We start from the raw sequence: 19000 nt of genomic DNA, 5'->3' as shown, positions 1-19000 counted from the left end.
GTACTTGAGTTCATGAAGTTTTACTTGAGTTTTTTGCTTATATCTAGCTACGGGTTGTCCCAAGAAGTTCGAGCGCTGCGTTGCATAAGTTCTTTTGTGTGGACTTATCTTGAACCTGCAGGCACCCGACAGCGACGAAAAACGACGCTTAAGCTGAGCTGTGTTCCCATTAGCCACGTTATCTAGGTGTTACTAAGTCGCGTCGAAGGCGGTGGGTCAATGGCTTCGGAACTGTGATGTGGTGTGCATGTGCAAACATTCTGGCCGCATCTCGCTTAGCCACGTGCAAGTACAGCGACTCATTCGGGCTAGTAGTAGCTGAATACCCCGGTCCGACCTATTTACCTAACACTTCCAGTGCTCCTGTCGCAGAAATAGGGGCAGAGAGTGGTTCCGTAGCAGAAAATAGCGCCTTTTCTCAACTTACCGTGTTTGTGAGTGGCCCTTGTTTCTTGAAGTTTTCAATCTCTTTTCTGTATGGCGCGAAACGCACGCACAAGTGAACCACTGAGTGCAATTCGTCGTGTGCGTAACCAGTATAGTAGACATACACACAAGTGAAATACGATGAGAGAAAAATATTTAATGTACGATGCTTAACAGGTTCATACTACGGGATGGTAAAGCGGTTCTCTGAAGATAAATATATAGTTTTCCTGATTCCTCCAACGTTGTACACGCTATACGCGATACTTTGCTCACAATATTAACAATAAGGGCAGCCGTTAAACAACGAATGACTACAGAGTCATCAGGGCGATCGTAAATTTCACTCGCCTGTCTTGCAGCGGCATTGCTTCTTGATGTTTACATATTTTCAGTCTGTGCTGGTTGTCTAAGGGGCAGCTCTTCTGTCCATTGTGGCTACGTCACGCGGGTGACCTCCTGGAAGGTGTGTGGGACAACAGGCAAGTTACTTTCACCCTGCTAGCGCGTACGCTACTCTGCGCCGCTGACAGGCGTCGTGTTGCAGAGGAACCGGGCATTCGGTTTCGGACACTCATATTCCACTCGGCGGTCTGTGCGTGCCGAAGCAGAAACAAGGGGTGGGCCAGCTGAAATGGCTGCGCGACTGGCACGGAGCCGGCGGATGCGGGGAGTGGTCGCTCACGAGTCGTTCCTGTCGAACTGCGTCTTGACGAAGTACGTGGTCAGGGTGCCCTTCCCCTTGACGTAAGTGGATCCCCGGCACTCACACTCGTAACCGCACTCCTGGAGCTTCTTGGCCGTGTCTTCAGTGACCTGCGAGAAAGAAAACAAAAAAATACTTGCGATCGCGAAAGTCGGCGGTACATGCAAAGCGAAATATTGCAATGATGTAAAGGGTTCCAAATTGAGTAAACGCGATAACGCAACGCTTTTGATGCGGACATTCCTTGCGCCGAACATCACCCAAGTATGCGATCGTCCGTAACAACTCCTTGAAACCGGCTGTCGACAGCGGCACGCATACTATTTGTCAACATCGCCGACGTCTTGATTCGGCCTTTGTGGCCCGCAGTTCTGCACTCTGTGAGCAGCGTTGAACTCCTGCAGCCCCCGACAATCCCTCTGGGGGCAAACGACCAGCTGCTAGAACCTTACCCGTGCCTATACCTCACAATGCATGGCAGCCGAAAATGAGTAAATGTCTCCCATTTCACGAATAAGCGCCTTTCAAAGTTCTGAACTTCGACAGTTTCTTGAAAAAAGAAAATGAATATTGGGGATGCCGAAGCTGAATAATCTTTTTTGGTAAGACCCTGCAGAGTGCACGCGCTCTAGCGTGTGCGTGTGTGTGTTTGCATGCGTGCGTGCATGAATCAGCCTCTTCGAAGCTGTCCCGAACAACGCTTTGCTGCAACGCAGTTCTGGTGCGCTTAGTAACAGTAAATGCAAGGAGGATTTATATAGGTCGTGAAAGTTGGAACGAAAAGCGTGCCAAAAACATATTGCTAGAGGCATCAGTAATGCAGCGCAATTGAAGCGCGACTACGTTAGAGGGGAAAAACTCAAATAAAATACACCGATGGGGAAAAAAAAATGTTCGAAGCTATTTTAGCACAATACTACCAAATAAAGTAACATTTCGTTTTGGCATAACTTTGGCGTCCTAAAGAAGCAACTCTACGTTTTCTCCATTTCACAGTATAAAAGATGGTTCTTGGTGACCCCTGCAAGACTGGGGCTTCTGGCACAAAATGTAGCCGGTCTGCGCGAGCCTCTGTACAGCTTGTATTTAGAATGGCGTTGCTGGATTGAACATGACGCTTGGGTCCAAGTTTTTTTTTATTTCTTTGCGTGTTAGCTCAATGCGTGTCGTGCTCTTCACTTTTAAATTTTGACGGAGCTAGCAAACGGCATTTTTTGGCAGAGTAAAATGTGACTGCCGACTCTGCGTTATCGTGAGTCTTTATGCTGCTGCACCCGACGTGCTCTATTGCGGGCAAGAAATACCGTGAAATTTCTGTTCACCTTGTAACCCAAGCGCTGAGCACACTACAGACAGCAAAGTTGATTGGTTGAAATGCTTTCTAAATGATAATATGCTGCAGCGCCTTATTGTCTGATAACTGTCTCATATGAATACATGGCGTTGCAAATAATTTGTTTAGTGTTTCGAGGATTCTGCTAATAGGTTTTGCATATTGTGACTAAGCGGTGGCCATGATACTTTTTATCCATTGAAACATAGATTCTTTTTTTTTGGTCATCGATATTGGCTTTAGAATTCTATGCTAGCTTGAGGCACGGGACACTCTTATAAAGGCACGATGACGCATACGCTGAGGCAAGCTGCAAGCTCGAAAAAAAAAAAAACACTTCGAGTAGCAGTCAAAATACCGGACCTTAAAGGAATTTAAACGTTCGCGCCAAGGAACTTAAATCACGGCGTCGCTTCAACTTTATGTTCAAACGTTATTATTATATATTTTTTTTCTTGACTTGAAGGTGTCCCCCCGACACACAGATGGCGACGATTGCAAAACGCCGCCATTTTCTGGGCATGTGGGCTTATATGGAAGCTTCGCCACCAATTTACATATACCTTGGTTAGAGGAGAGGGGGGAGGGAGGAGGAACGCTTGCGGCATGGCGCCATTGGTAGATAGCTGAGAAAGTGAGTGAGTGGTTGAGGAAAGCTCAACAGAAGATTAAGGATACCGAAGTATTAGGTACACCGCGTTCTCTTTCTTTTTTTGCGCTTGCCTCGCGCAATGAATCCCGCCAAACAACCCATCGGTGGACTGCTTTTGAGCTCACGTTAACACTGTCGGATTGGCCGGGGTTTTCTCATCCGAACCTTTGACTCGGTGCGCTTGCGTCGGGTTCCATCTAACTGAATATATTGCATACTTTGCATGAGTTTCACTTCAGCGGGAAAGGGAGAGAAGTGAAGGAAAGACAGGGAGGTTAACCAGACGCAGGGTAGTGCAGAATGCAACGATCGATCGGGAAGCTTGTTGAGCACCAACAGTACAGGGTCCTGCATATTTCGCTGCGTATTGTTACGGGGATGTTAGGAGTCTTCGAATTTCGAAGACTACGTCGTTTAGTATAACACTTGGCACAGTTAACTGCCTGGTTTTAAAGAAAAAAAGTGCAAATTTGCCTGCACGTCTGGGGACGCGAGTAACTGCTGCAATGGCGCAATCATAAACTTATGTCGCCGCCTGCTGGCAGCTGCAGAAAGCAGCGTTTGAGGGAGGGTAATCGCGTGTTCCTGATGCGGACAACACGGCGCAGCTCTCCCTAAAACACTTATTTTTTAAGCTGCCGGTAGGCGGTGACATAAGTTTATGCTTGCGCCATTGCAGCAGCTACTCGCGTCCCCAGAAGTGCAGGCAAATTTGCATTAAAAAAAACAAGCAATTAACTGTGCCAAGTGTAATACTAAACGACGTAGTTCTCGAAATTCGATCTTTCTGCAAAATTTGAACAAGAACAGTGCAGCGGTGAGCGCAAAACCTATTTTAGAACGTACGCAGTGAAATATGCAGGACCCTGTATATCTACCTCTCCCCTCCTCTTCTTTTTCTCGCTTATTTTCGTTTCTTTCTGCACGTAAGATTTACATTCAGAATACCTTCTCTTGTGCTCGACTTTTGTGCTAAGAGCTAACATGCGAAATCAGTTTTCAGTGAGCTTTTGTTTAAGTACTTATATTAGTTTGGGAGTCGAAACAAGCAGCCCTCACTTTATTTGTCTCATTAAAAAAAATTACTTCACGTTAGCTTCACATTGGCACGTTTCTTCGGGGAAAAAGCTGAACAGGCGAAAATTTCACGCACTTGAATCCTGCCGATGACGCCGCAACTGTCCATACGACTGGCCACGTTGACAGTGTTGCCCCAGATGTCGTACTGGGGCTTCTGGGCACCCACGACGCCGGCTATCACTGGGCCATGATTGATACCTGAGTGGTTGTGGAGGGAACAGTCTCTACGTTATTTGCACTGTACAAGGCTCGCGCACATCATTAGCGCAGCTCCGGCGAGTACCAAATACGAAAGTAACAAAGGGAAAAGTAAATAGCCGAAAAAATCATGCATTTCACAAGGTTATTCCGGTTGATGCATGGTTTATGACTCTCATAGACAGCTACGTGCGCAGAAAGGAATTCACGTCTTTATTTTATCTTCGCGTGCTGCGTTTATACACGCAGGATGATGATAAAGGAAGAAAATTAATATGCGGGGTTTAACGTCTCGAAACTGAACAACGGGTTATGAGGGACGCCGTGGGTGGAGGGATCCGGATTAGTTTTGACCACCTGGGGCTGTTTAACGCTGCGCTCAGAGCGCGCTAAACGAGCTTTTATTGCATTCCGCACCCATCGGAACGATGCCGCCGCGGCTGGGATCGAACGCGCCGCCTCGGCAACGCAACGCCATAGCCCCTGATCCAAAGCGGCAGGTGATAGGAGAAAAACGGTTATATCCGTGGGGATGTGTATAACGGCGCAGGTAGGCTAAATGCAAATTGATTCGATGAGCTGGAGCGCTGGCATATATTAACGCCAGCGAGGAGTTTCAGACAGGCGCTCCTATAGCGTTTCACAGCCACGGGCTTTGACGCAAACAATTTGGTGGTGTCGGTCGGTGCTGCCGCCGCGAATAGAGCGATGCTGCAGTGGGGTGAGAGCTGTTCACTCACGGTTTCTACTGCGGTGAGAATTAATCACCTTCTCGCGCTTCCAGCGATTAGTCTATTTGAAAACTATTTGTGCAGAAGTATTTGCAGCTCGCGCCAGCTGCTCCAGCTTGGTAATAAAAATATTGTGGTGGTGCTACAGCGTGTAACTCATAGTAACCAACAAAGTGTGCTTGAGGTGAAACTCGCGCACTCGCGCTCCAAAAAGACGAAGGCCAGTCTCCGACTGCAGTCGATATCACGTACCAATTCTGAGCTTGAAGCGTTGGAATGATTCTCTGTTTATTTGTTCGAGAAGCGCCGTGAGGGCGATGGCGAACTCCACCAGGCTGACGACGTTGTGATCATCACGTGGCTTGTCCTACAAAATATAAGGCATCGTTTCTGGCATTAACAAACGGTTAAATACGGCTATAGAATTGCCAGGTTAGATTTGACGAGAATGAATATAACGAAGGATGCACGTGAAATTTAAATGGCATGTTTGCGATGTCAAGACAGTTTCGTCGTCATATTCCTCGGCCTTTTTTTCTGTCTGCTACAGGATGGAGACCTCTATCAGCAATTTTCAATTGCGCCTGCGTTGCGTCAACCAACTCTGTCCCATGCCTGCAAATTTCGCTGTCTCGTCACCGGTAATCGAACAAGGAATGTCGCTGCAATCAGCGTTTAGGCAAGAGGAGCTGTCATCGTTTTGACGAAGAAAAGTCCCCCTTGCATAATATTTGCTATAGCGACATTTCTCGTTCGAGTACAGTTGATCACTTCATGCCTCCATCTTCCTGTGAAACTCTTGTCTTCCTCTGAAACACTCCCCTTTCCCGTCACCTAATCTTCTGCTGCTCTCGACTGTGTTTCCTTCCCCTTGGCACCAATTCGAACAAAATGTTGGAAGTATCGTTAGTCTTGTTCTGCGTAAGTATGCCATAATTTTCTCTCGAATTGCTTTCACAGTTACAAAGCGACGCAGAAAGTGAACACAACGCCATTTTGCTCCATTGCTTCTACACCAGCTACAATATTTGAAATCGTACCTTCAGTTTGTGTTATACTGCAGGCTATACAGGGGTCATAGAAGCAAAGTCAACTTGAAACACGAGTAAGGACAGAACAGGCGGATATAATGTGAATGTACATAGCAGTATTAAACCACTTTGTGCGGACATCGAAATATCGGAGAGAACGACGCGGCACGACTGATAATATATATGAGAAACTATTTTTACCAGGACGAAGAAATACACATTCGCCGGCGGTTAGCGTGAGGAAGAGATCCGTTTAACGGCTTCTCAGCAAATTTAGGTAGAAATGCGAAGTAGCTTGGACAGAAGGCTTAAGAGGAAGCTTTAGCTCGGGTGCTCCTATCTAAATACACGTAAAAGGAGAATTCGTTTTTCTCGGCAACAACTGCACCAAACCTGACGAGGTTTGTTGCATTTAAAAGAAAAACTTAAAATCTAGTGACTGTTGGTTTCGAATTTCCGATTTAGGTCGTCAATTTTTGATTAAAAATTGGCAGACATGGGAAATTTTAGAAAAACGAAACTATCAAGCTTACAACTCTAACTCAATAATGAGTTCTGATATCACAAACATGTGAACTGCACCTAATAGTGCATTTAAAGCGGACAGAATTGATATGTTACACATGAATCTAAAAAATATGAGTAATATGGAAATACAGCCTTTGCAGAAGCCTTGTACACAACGTATCGAATTCACGTAGGATGTAGAATGACATATCAAATTTGTCCGCTTTCAATGATCTAATGGATGCCGTTCACAGAACCGCGATATCTGTTCTTGATGTAAAGCTATGGATTTGTAAACTTCGTGCTTCTATTATTTCCAAACATTCGAATTTTTGAAAATTCTTGTAACAAAATTCAGGCCCTTAATCGAAATTGCGCTTCGAACAGTCACTAGAATTTAATTTTCTCTCTGAAATGCAACAAATTTCATTAAAATTGGTCCAGGGGTTATCTCGAAAAAGCATTTTTGCGTTTTACATGTATTTGAATAGGCCGCGTCGGAGTTGGGCCCGAGCTAAAGCTTTCTCTGAAGTACAAGATATTAAAGTACCACAAGCCGTGCAAGAAAATATCGAGAGGCGAATCGCGGCGCAACCGTGCCTAGAGTGTAGTTTGAAAGCATGCAAATACGTCGCGTAGCACCATCTCTATTACGTTTTTTTTTTTTACTGAGATGCTTGCAATAGCTCCGACGAGATCTAAGCAGGCGTAAAAGGCCACCACAAGCGTTATCTTCTATTACCACCATGTTGGTTCGCGTTTTAATGAACAAATAATAAAAAAGAAGGAAGTATTAGCTGACAGATCTGTGTACGCTCGTGCTTCGCGTATTTATTGCGTTCGTACTTTTGTTCGGAATCATCTGTCCTCGCCTTCTCTGCCGTTTGCCCTTATTTTTGCTGCACATTGGCTGTAGCTATGGGCGGTATCTCGCGCAGGTTCATATGTTAAGATTAGCGGTCGTCGCTTTTGTTGCTAGAACCTAATAAAGCTTCCGCACAGCTATATATTTCACGTGTTTCAAGAGTGGAAGGGTGCTTGAAGGACGTGCATGCTTTGATATGGTATTGCAGTTTATATCATTTTTCGAGCAAGTAGCATGGCGGCAACAGATTTAGTGCGAAAATGCTGTATTTTCTAGACAAGGAAAAGAAAAAGAAAATGAAAAGAAGAAGGTTGGCGCCAGTGGTGGTTGGAAACGCCAGAGCTTAACCTCACGTCTAAAAGAAAAAAAAAGACGAAAACAAAAAGAAAGAAAGCAACCTTGGCGGCTTTCGTTCTTACCGCTTTTCATTGTCCTGTATGTTATTGGCATCTGCAGCGTTGCGGTCGCGTATACCTATTGTTGCAGCGTCCGATGGATCCAGTCTACCAAGAAATTGATACCGTATTTACTGGAAGATAGGTCTACCACGAATATAGGTCGACCCCTATATATTGAACTTGCCGAAAAAAAGATGCAGTTCGAATATACGTCGACCCGTATATTTAAAAAAAAAAAAATAAAACGAGAGACTTTGTACATGACACAGGTTTATTAACCGTAAGCTCGCTCAGCTACTAAATCTCGGTTGTCGATGTCACAAGCGTCATCAACGTTGGAACTATATATATACTAGATTCTGGGGTTTTAAGTGCTGAAACCCCGATATGATTATGAGGCACGCCGGAGTAGGTGATCCCGGATAAATTTTCACCACATGGAGAGGCCCTCGTCGGATGAATCACGGGCGACCTCGGCACTCAAAAATGGCGTCGTCCTTGAGCGCCGTCGAGTGTGTTGTACATGCAGCATTTCTCAAAGCCAGTCTGGATAATATCCACACTGGCTTTACGGCGGGCACGACGGGGGAACTCTGTTAGCTCGGTACTTTTGCTAGCTTCATTCAATAATATAGGTCGGTATTCTTCGGTGACGAATATAGGTCCATAAGTCGTTTCGAATAACGCTGTTGAAAGAGAGAAAAAAAAGACTTATATTCGAATAAATACGGCAATTACTTTTTTTTGTTTCGTAGGATTCGGATGCTTTGACTTTTCGAAAGCTATGAAACAGCACTTCTCGTCTGAACGATGTAAAAGAAGTAATGATGTACATACAACTCCACACGATGCATGTTGCTGTATACTAATGGGTATATGTAGATCTACATGTGTAAAATGTATGCTGATCTTACGGCAGATTTTGTAGTTACTGTTACTAGTAGAGGAAATGGCTCCGGTGATACTGCGAGGTACAGTGATAACGCGCGCAGACTTAAAGGAGCGCACAGCAATATCTTGAGCTTGATTAATTTTTTTTTTTTGCATTCGATGGGCTCCTGGTGGAAATGCTGAAGGTGTTGTCCACACTTACCCCATTTTCTTCACGACCAGGTTGAAGGCCAGCTGCGGCCATGTAGGTGCTGCCGATGGTCTTGATTTTCTCAATAACACTAAACTTGGGCTTCAAGAGGAGCTGAAAAACGAGTAAGAGTACAATGGTTGTATAAACGCTGGCGCTTCTTCTTCCAAGTGCAAAAGAAGGGCAAGTCGTTCAGTAAATTTCAGACCTTGTCGAAGTCACATATGATCTCATTAAGAAGCCGCAAGCACTCCAGCCCTTGTTTGTTGACGTCAGTCTCGTCGTAAAACTCGATGTAGTTTGGTATGGAAGCGAACATTACCGCCACATTGCTGTAGCGTTCGTGGTAGAGCTCCTGTCGCGAACAGATAGAAACATAAGGACAATGAGCGTTACACCAGTGGCCACTTTGAGGACACACATTCCACTTGGCTTCAGTCCGGCGGCTGTGTTTGAAGCCTTAGTTGAAAAGTCCCACTGAATCTTTTCACCCTACCACACTCTATACGCTCGCCAGGCTGAACTGCAAACTTTAATAATTGGGCTGAAGCACTTTTATGTAGTAAAAATAGCGCCCTAGCGAGGGTTCGTTTACCCCCATCGTGCGTGAAAGTTTGCAGAATTTCAGTTTGCTCCTGTTTGCACAGTAAAATTCCCTGTAAACATGTAAGCTAGGACGAGATATATATAGAAGAATTAGAGAAAATACTTGTACCTAAAACCTTATACCTTAAAACTTATCTTATACTTATACTTATACCTTATACCTTAAAATGCCTTATACTTAAAACTTACAAACGCGCTGCGTTTGCATGGCTCACGGCTTTGCAGCGTCTGACGCTGTGCTCAGGGGATGCTGTTTGAGCGCGACTAATGAAGCGCACATAAAGAGAGAACAATGTAAACTTGCGACACTTCGCACATAAGTGTGGTGGGCGCTAGGCGAAGCAGCGCTACGCAAGGCTGCTTGAATTTTAAAACGCGGTGCAACAGAATGGGCACGTATCACCGAAGAGATGCGAATTCCAAGGTGCCCACTTGTGAGAGCCTGCTACTGTTGAGGAAGTGCGCTGCGACGTGGGCCGGCAGGATGTTTTCCAAGAGGATTTTGTTGATGCTTCCCATGGTCTCCATCTCATCGTGCTCGACTCGTAGTTTGGCTCGAGACAGGAAGTCTACGCGTGCCATGTACTCCACCTGCGTGGGACCGCACGCTGCCCTTGATACCCGCACGAGGATAAAGTGACCATTAGAACGAATATATATATATATATATATATATATATATATATATATATATATATATATATATATATATATATATATATATATATATATATATATATATATATATATATATATATATATATAGTTGCGCTCAATGACTGTATTTCGAGCTGATTGAGCAGTTTGACTGACGCGAAACACAACATTGATAGCGCAGACCCGTGCTCTCTCCTAGCCCTTTTCGAGTTTACGCATTGGCTGAGCGCCACGGCTGGTCACCGACTTATCTTACTGTCACAGCTGTTAAAAGCTCGAAACTGGGTTTGCTGTGTCCGCCCTTTCCGTTACGCCGACGACGACGTCTGTGGTAGTCGTCTTCGTTATGCTGTCGTCATCAGGTCACATCCTCAATCTCAGCTTCAGCCTCATCATAGGGAGATAAAGAAAAGAAAGTCAAAACTAAAAGCTTTGCGTGCTACCGCCACTGCATCGGTCACGCTGCAAGCAGTTCAAGACTCGGCAAACTTTTTCATAGCAGCACGACATCTTGATCTACAAAGTACAGCCAGTAATTGCGTCTCTGTTCTGTGCAATAAAATAAATCACGAAATAACACATGTATACAGGGTGTCCCATGTAACTTGAGCCAAACATTAAAAATATGCAAATACCACGTAGCTGGACAGAACCAATGTTGTTGGCCGTCGCTTGTAGATACTGAGATTATTTATTTCGTTCCGCCTAATTGAATAATTAGTCCTAATCGGTTAATCAACTTCTCAAATATTATAATTAGATGAAAAGTGTCAATTAAGAAATTGTAGAGCAACATGAAAAACTCCTGACACAGCTTCCTGTTGCGCGATAGGTACTACATAAAAGTTTTTCCGAGCCTGAAAGACGCCCGCGAGTACGCGCAAGATTTCCGCGCGACTGGCCGCTCGAGGCACTTTGCGTGTATTCGGGAGTGCCTTTCGCACTCGGAAAAACACTGTTATGTAGCCCGTATCGAGCAACAGAAAGCTGTATTGGGAGATTTTTATGTTGCTCTACAATTTTCTCATTGACACTTTTCATCTAATTATAATATTTGAGAAGTTGATTAACCAATTAGGACTAATTCGATTCGGCGGAACGAAATAAATAATCTCAGTATCTACGAGTGACGGTCAACAACATTGGTTCTGTCCAGCTAAGCGGCATTTGCATATTTGTAATGTTTGGCTCAAGTTACGTGAGACACGTGCCCTGTATATACAATCGCCTCACAAGTATACAGGGTGTCCCACGCAACTTGAACCAAGATCTTAAACATGAAAGGCGCGTCGGAAGCGAATTGAACCATACGCATACTATTCGTACTGGCATATAGTAACTGAGGCAGTTTATGTTTTTTTTACATAACTCACTAATTCATTAATATTAATTATCCAACTTTTTGATTATTGGCTGATGACCTCAAGTATGATAGGCAGATTTGTAGAGCACCTTCAGAAATCACCGATCGAGTTCTTTCCTGTACGATACGCCTCATGTAGTCCTTTTTTCCCGGGTTCCGAAGAAAGCCCACGAAATATGAAAAAGAAGTCACGTGACTGAGCGCTTGCGCAGTGGTATCGTGCTGCTCTCAACCAAGCGTCCGCTGAACAAGGTCGGCTGCATCGTGACTGGCGACGGTGAAGCGGCGGGACGTTCTTTATCTCCTCGGCAGAGCTCGGCCAGCAGCATGCATTTGCGCCGTCATCCGATGGGAGCCGCCGGCATTGCTGCCTACAACCATCACAACGCCCTGACGCTTTCCCGTCGCCAGTCACGATGCAGCCGACCTTGTTCAGCGAACGCACGCTTGAGAGCAGCACGATACCACTGCGCAAGCGCTCCGTCACGTGGCTTTTTTCATATTTTGCGTGCTTTCTCTGCAACCCGGAAAAAAACGACTACGTGAGACGTATAGTACAGTAAACAACTCAATCGGTGGTTTCTGAAGGCGCTCTACAAATCTGCATATCACTTGGGGTCCTGAGCCAATAATTAAAAAGTTGGGTAATTAAACTTAATTAGTGTGTTATGGGAAAAGAAAAAGAAATGCCTGAGTTACTATAGGCTATTGCGAATAGTAGGCGTTCGGTTCAATTCGAGTCCGACGTGGCTTTCATATTTAATCTTGGCTCAAGTTGCGTGGGACACGCTGTATATCTAAAAACATAAGACCTGCTAGTAGAGGAGTGCTTGAGATTCAGCGCTTTCATTATTTCAACACACTAGGCGTTACATACGAACGTTACAAATGCGCGCTGAGAGTCATGCGTCACCACGAAGCACGCGTCAATGTGCATTTCGGTGGGAGACGCGCTAAATTCCTTCGCTATCGCGCATCATTCGCGCTGGGTACTTTGTGCAAAGTGTTGCACCTCACACAGACTCAGAGTGGTTGCTTTTGTGCATGTATTTCAGAGGTCACCACTGTCAATACTGTAGCGGACGAGGACGACGTCGCACGCATCGCGCAAAGAAAAAAGAAGAAGATGCCGGCTTAATTAATAATTGTAGTACCATATAAGTACCGTAACAGTAATCTGATATGAGCGACCTACACCTCATATATGCCCTGGCGTTGTGCTTTTTAACTTTAAGCACAACCCCTTCGTTACAGCGCAAGCCCTCATCGGCCTGTGCGAAAGCTTACAGGCTAACACAGCCAGAAGCATGCAACCGGCACTAGTTTTACAAAACGAGAGCAAGTGGCATACTTCAACAGAATCGTGTCGGATATTTGATAACTTCCCAAACAGAAACATCACAGTTGTTGAGGGCAATATGACCGAGCCTTGTCCATAAGGATCGTGAGCTTTCTACACTGTTTTCGTCTTCTGAGTGCAACTGATTCGTGTTCAAAGAGGAATAGCACACAGTTATAGGCTGCGCAATTAAAGGATGGAGCTCGGAAGTGCCAAACAATAACGCGCTCGCTGTTATGATTATAGTGCACTTGGAAGAAATAATAAAAAAAAACATTCCTCATTCTACCTTTCCTTCTTCACCGCGTTTTTCCTGGCTCTTTGGTTCAACAATAAGATGCAATGCACAGTTCGAAACACTTGGTAGTGGTCACTTACCTGCCTATCCAAAATGTGAAGAACAACCACGTAGAACACGAGAAAAAGAGCTGCGTAAGCGCTATAGGGCACGTTCGACAGCCTGGAAAAAAATGTTCACGACCATTAAGAGTAATAATTGGGCTAAGAATAACTGGTTGACTAGTTCAAAATCAAGAAACAGGCTGACAGATGGAATAGCACACTGTGGTATAAAGAGGAGGCACCTTATCCCTGTTTACAAACTGGTTGACTAGTTTTATCAGTACACTTTCTGTCGCGTTATCTTGTTCGTGCTCCAGGTTTCAAGGTGTTCACCTATTATGCATGGCAATATGCAGTTAGAGTTGATACGTAGTAATATATTTCGCTACTGTGGAAAAAAATACAGTACGGAAAGTTCTAAAGTGGAGCAGGTAATGCATCTCGGTGCATATTCTGAGTGCGTATTTCTCAAAACTAGTGCTAGGCACAAAGTTTCACGCAAAATATTATGCATTGAGTACTGTATGACTTCAATTCTGCGATTCCAACACACCCTTTCAGGTAATTAATTAAAAAGTTGATTAGTGAAGTCCCCTTAATAATTTTATTGGAGATTAACGCGGAAATTCTGATGTCCACGACTATAAAACGTGGTAATCAAAAATAACCAATTGGTCTCGAGTGTCGTATGTTTAATAATCTAAGACAGTCATCGCACGAACACGCGGTATTACAAGCGGTTTGTACAAATGTGTCTCCAAAAAAATGATAAAAATGAGTTATTTAGATAATACTATGAGTTTTAGCGTCCCAAAACAATGCACATGCCATGAGGAACACCGTAATGGTGGGCTTTGGATAAACTTCCACTAGCTGGGGTTCAAACGCGCACCTGAATCAAAGTACACGAGCGTTTTTGCATTACGCACGCGCGACAATGCGGCTGCCGAAGCCTGGACTCGAACCCTCGACTTTGTTTACAGCAGTAGAACGCTATGACCCCTGAGCCAGGACGGCGGGTGAATGATGGAATGTATTAATTTGTAGCAATGGTTTGTGCTGGACTCTGTAAAGCGTGCTTTGCCTGCACAACACAACGGCTAACTAACAAAGCTACACTCGTTTGAGCTAGGGGAAATAAATGGTGGGTGCACAGTGATGAGGAGGGGGGAGCCGAACCCGTTCTTTTTATGAATGGCCAGTGCAAATTGAATAGATTGTTATTTGAAATAATCGCAAGTGTGCTGAAGCGCTGCGCACCATCTTCGGCGCAAGTAACAGAAATCATAGCCCACACGAAATTCTACAAGCGAGCTTCACTGCTGATTCAGCGTCTGTGCGGGTGACTGGGTCAGGTTGTCGTTATGTGCAATCAAAGTACTTAAAATCTGCAGCGATGCGCATTGATGTTCCAGATAATATGTTTCTGCGTTGTGTAACATACTGCGTGTAAAACTATACAGGGGCCCTATAACGTAAAACTATTCCAATATGTTTCTACTACAATCTCCTGACGTCAAATTTGCGTAACCACCGACGCAAGCACCGGGCGGTCACCCACAGGGTTATCTGTACAGACCAATCAAACACTCTCCTCGTCCATAGGATGTCACTTTTGTTTGCTTGAAAAACGAATAACATCGCCTACACTGAGAGGCTTGTCGTATCTAATTGGCTGACAAGAGGCGAAGAGTACGCACAAGTGGGGAGGGATCCGCGGGGGCAGAGCCAGTGCACTGAAAATCGATAACCGGATGAAGAGGGTGGTGCCGGCGTCTGCTTTCCCTTACGTAGCTTGTGGTGGCTGGTCGAAAATCGCGGCGGCATGCAACGAAAGCTTAAGCTCAGCAAAGAAGAGTTGGCAGAATGAGGTGGTAAACGTGCCGAAAGTGCTCGAAAACGTTACACGACCACGAAAGAAGTTTTATTATACGCAAATACACCCATGCTCTCCGGCAGGTGCGAGTAGACAGCGTCTCAGCGATCGGCGGCAGCCATCTTTTATTCCTTTCGGAACGGGGCAGCCCGCGGCTATTCCGAAGAAAGTTCAGTTTTGTTCGGCATATTAATGAATCTTTATCGCGTACACGTCACTTTGACGCGGTGAGTTTGTGCGGTTTTGTGACGTCGCGTGACAGGCAGGCGAAGTGGATGCAGCCCGAAAACTTTTTACCAATAGCCGAGGGCTAATGGCAAAAAGGTGTCGAATCAGAAATAACTATTTTTCTTTTTTCTGTCTAATCATGCATAATCAGTGTGTAGACATCATATCAGATGGGGAGTTATCGCTGTTTTCGTGACGTCGCGTGACAGACAGGTGAAGTGGGGCTGGTCGAAAAACGTTTTTCACGAATCGTGGAGGGCTGATAGCAGAATTGGAATAGAAAAGTTTGGAATAGTTTTACCTTATAGCACCCCAGGACAGCAATGCATTTAACGACACGTGTTCAGTCGGTAGTTCTTGAAACTGGTTCTAAGCAGAAAGTTTCTAGCAAAGTGGTGTGCTATAAGCACCCGATCAGCTTCCATTGTGTGGCTGGAACATTGTACCTAACGAGTATAATGAGCAAGTTAATTATTAATGCTAGTGCCGCACAGAATTCGATTTTCTCAATCGTATTATGTTATTAGAAAAATTAGCGTAATACTGTCGCCTCAGAATAAATTTTAACTGCTGTGAGTGACTCTGGGTGCCTTGGTGGATTTTGCCATAGGTGTAACTTGTATCTAAAGAGACACGATACTTCGTACAATGCCTCCTTTTGCTTCGTACGATGTATCGAAAATACACATACTGATACATGTTTTGCAGAAGGTATTATGATACAGATACAAGATGCTGAAAGAGTATCTTAAGAGAGTATCTGAGATACATGTATCTTTGATACTTCCCAGCCCTGGTTATGTACAGACCAGAGGAACATTTATATATACGACCGAATCTGATAAGAGAGCTAAATTCTCCAGAAGCTTGCTGGCACAGCATGCAATTTGAAGGAGCACAGCATCGTTTGCACACGCAAGTGTGCACTACAATGTTCAGTTTCATGCTGTACGGGGTCTTGTCTGAAAAAAATAAAAAAACGGTCGTTTTTTTTAAGCAGCACCATCGGCATACAGTATTTTGCTCCTGACGATACAGCACGCAACAAGCATACAATACGCGATCATGCACAATACTGGGACGTGTAGTGCCTACCGTACGATACGATAGCCAGGTATCGCGCATATTTATTAATTACCGTCAGGAGCAAAAGACGGTACGGGGAAGCAACGAAAAAAAAGCAAATCCAAGTATTATTATTTTTTTCCTGAGCCTTGTGTGCTACCGATTCGGTGCGCGCTACTTACGAAGAAACTCTGGTTATTTGACGACTCCAGTGATATTCGGACTTTCGCTACTGGCTGTGCTTAAGCATTACTTGAGTTCGTGAGTAGGGCACAATTTATTTCTTCTAGCTAAGAGGCAGCGCACACAACTCACAAACAAGCGCATACGTGCACGCAGACGGCTTCAATTTGTAATATATGTATAATTAAGGCATGTAGCCTTCCCGTGTGCCTTTGTGTAAAATAAAAGATTTCTAGGTAAGCAAGATCTTGTTCTTATTTTGCATGCCCGCTTTGCGGATATCGAAGAAGAAAAAGATGCTTTGACTTAGGCAGCGTGAACTAACAAGGACCGAGGGAAAGAAAACGCATACGCAGCGCAGGTATGTGTTTCCGGCAAAAAAGGTTCGGCTTCTTATTTTGACGACTCACTGTTTCGCTCCATTTAACGTTATTACTTAGGGTGGCTGCTCGTTCCGTATTGTTACATTACGGTATCTCTTACAAATTAGAAAACGCGAAACTGTGGATACTGCAAGGAATAACTTACAGGTGGCAGCTGAGCGTGCTTAAAATTCGATATGTACGAGCGGCTGCATGTGAATACATAAATAACACACTGAAAACATAATGGAGCGCTCTGAGGTGCAGCGAAATATTCAATTACTTTGTTAAAGCTGACCGGCTGCCACGTGCGAGTAAAGTTCACTGGATCAAAACGAGAACGGCGTCGTAAAAGAAAGCGCTTCACGTACCCAGGTTCAGGCTCCAGAGGGTCCCCGTAGAGGTCCGACCGAAAGAAACTGAATGCCAGGGAAAATGATGCCAATCCATTGATCATCGCCAGCAGCTTCAAGAGGAAATTTATCCTCAGATACACCGACACAGCTGTCAGCGCTAGCATTGAGCATGGTAGCTGGTACTGTTCAAGATGGAAGAGAAAATAGGGCATCATTTCAATTAATGTATCGTCTGCAGTTGCTGGCAGTTATTTTAATTAAATGGCCTGCGTTTGTATTCTCTTTAAAAGTTCAGAATCAAAATGGAGGGCCACCCAGCCAATAACGCACGTGTCTAAAGAAGACAACAAGCGGCGAAACTGTGTCAAAAACAGACAAAATGTGGGACCATATACTGGGAACTGCGTAGAATGGGAATGTACAAACTTCAAGGCTCGTTATTCTTAAAGAAAATTCTACGCGGGCCAGCGTTTTTATTCTGACTACATTAGGTGAAGGTTTTTAACTTACACCGCTGCGGTGTGCTCGCTCGAATTTCGCAGCAAGACTGCATTTACAAAAAAAAAAAACCGCATCATTCAGAAACACTTGTTTTCGCTTGCTTGTGTCGTCTGAGAAAAAAAAAAAAAAAACTACCGTAAGCGCGAATGGCCTTCGGAGAAGTGAGCTGCATATGGAAGGTGAACTGGTTTCATTTATTTGCGATACTGCCCGTCTGGGTGAGACCAACGCAGGTGGGTATTAGGCAGTTTTACAAGGGAAACAAGCAGCTCATGCTGGATCGTAAAAAAAAAAAAAGCTACTTGAAGCATTGCAAAAGATCACCGATGACAATGTGAAATACACATTGGGTACTGTTAGTATAACACTACCCAATAACCAATATAGCATTACTAAAATTTATATAAGAATATTGAATAAATGACCCATGTAAAATTACATAAGTGATACAGATAACAGCGCAGAAGTTTGGGACTTGAAATGGAGAAAATTTACGCGTAGTAAACACATTTATTACAGTGAAGATATGCGGGTGTGTAAATGGCGTCTTCTGTGTTTGATGTCTCTAGTAGATTGATGAAAGATGAAAGTGACGGAGAGGAAACTATCTCCAAGTTGAGATAATTCCATTCTTTGACCGCACGTGGGAAAAGTGAAAACTTGAACGTGTTAATGTGAGCGCTCTACTGGTTTACTGTAGATAGGTGTTTTCTTTTTTTTCGCGATAGACGTGATGTAGACAAAGTGACGTGCTTAGCTCGGTCAATCTTAAGACTGTCGTGCATCGGTAGATGAATTTTAAGCGGGTTTTGCTGAGATGCCAGCAACTAAATGCCCGGACAAACTATGCCAATAACTATGCGAAGATGTTGAATACATTAAAAATTCCACTATGCTGCAAAATTTGAGCGAAAACAATTCAGCCACAACCGCAAACTCTTTATTTAATGCTGCAATGATAAAAAACTATGCACTAGAGCTCCTGAAGAATTTGTCTGAAAGAAGATGGATAATAGGACCGAGAGTGAACGCCATAAACTACGGGGGCACCTAAGCAATTCCTGCGATGTGCAAATGCGAGAGCATTACTCGTCGCTGTGTGTGTCGCTGAGCC

At 44.3% G+C, this 19000-nt stretch overlaps 1 protein-coding gene across 10 annotated transcripts in view; it reads right to left on the bottom strand.

Moving 5' to 3' along the window:
- Positions 1-563: 563 nt before the first annotated feature.
- Positions 564-19000, bottom strand: part of Ac76E (adenylate cyclase type 2 Ac76E) — an 884870-nt gene continuing 866433 nt past the window's right edge. For 9 of the 10 annotated variants that reach the window (XM_070526630.1, XM_065429478.1, XM_065429475.1 and 6 more), the window contains 8 exons: positions 17401-17567; positions 13352-13433; positions 10047-10205; positions 9217-9363; positions 9021-9122; positions 5379-5493; positions 4271-4395; positions 564-1242 (listed from right to left, as the gene is read on the bottom strand). In XM_070526630.1, coding sequence (XP_070382731.1) covers positions 1108-1242; positions 4271-4395; positions 5379-5493; positions 9021-9122; positions 9217-9363; positions 10047-10205; positions 13352-13433; positions 17401-17567 — 1032 coding nt within the window. In that variant the 3' untranslated portion in view covers positions 564-1107. Of the gene's footprint in view, positions 1243-4270; positions 4396-5378; positions 5494-8227; positions 8614-9020; positions 9123-9216; positions 9364-10046; positions 10206-13351; positions 13434-17400; positions 17568-19000 lie in introns of those variants that run through there. The other variant, XM_070526675.1, reaches the window with a different exon arrangement.

The sequence above is a fragment of the Dermacentor albipictus genome, chromosome 1 (assembly GCF_038994185.2).
Source record: "Dermacentor albipictus isolate Rhodes 1998 colony chromosome 1, USDA_Dalb.pri_finalv2, whole genome shotgun sequence".
NCBI lineage: Eukaryota > Metazoa > Arthropoda > Arachnida > Ixodida > Ixodidae > Dermacentor > Dermacentor albipictus.
This window is presented reverse-complemented; position numbering and strand designations above follow the sequence as displayed.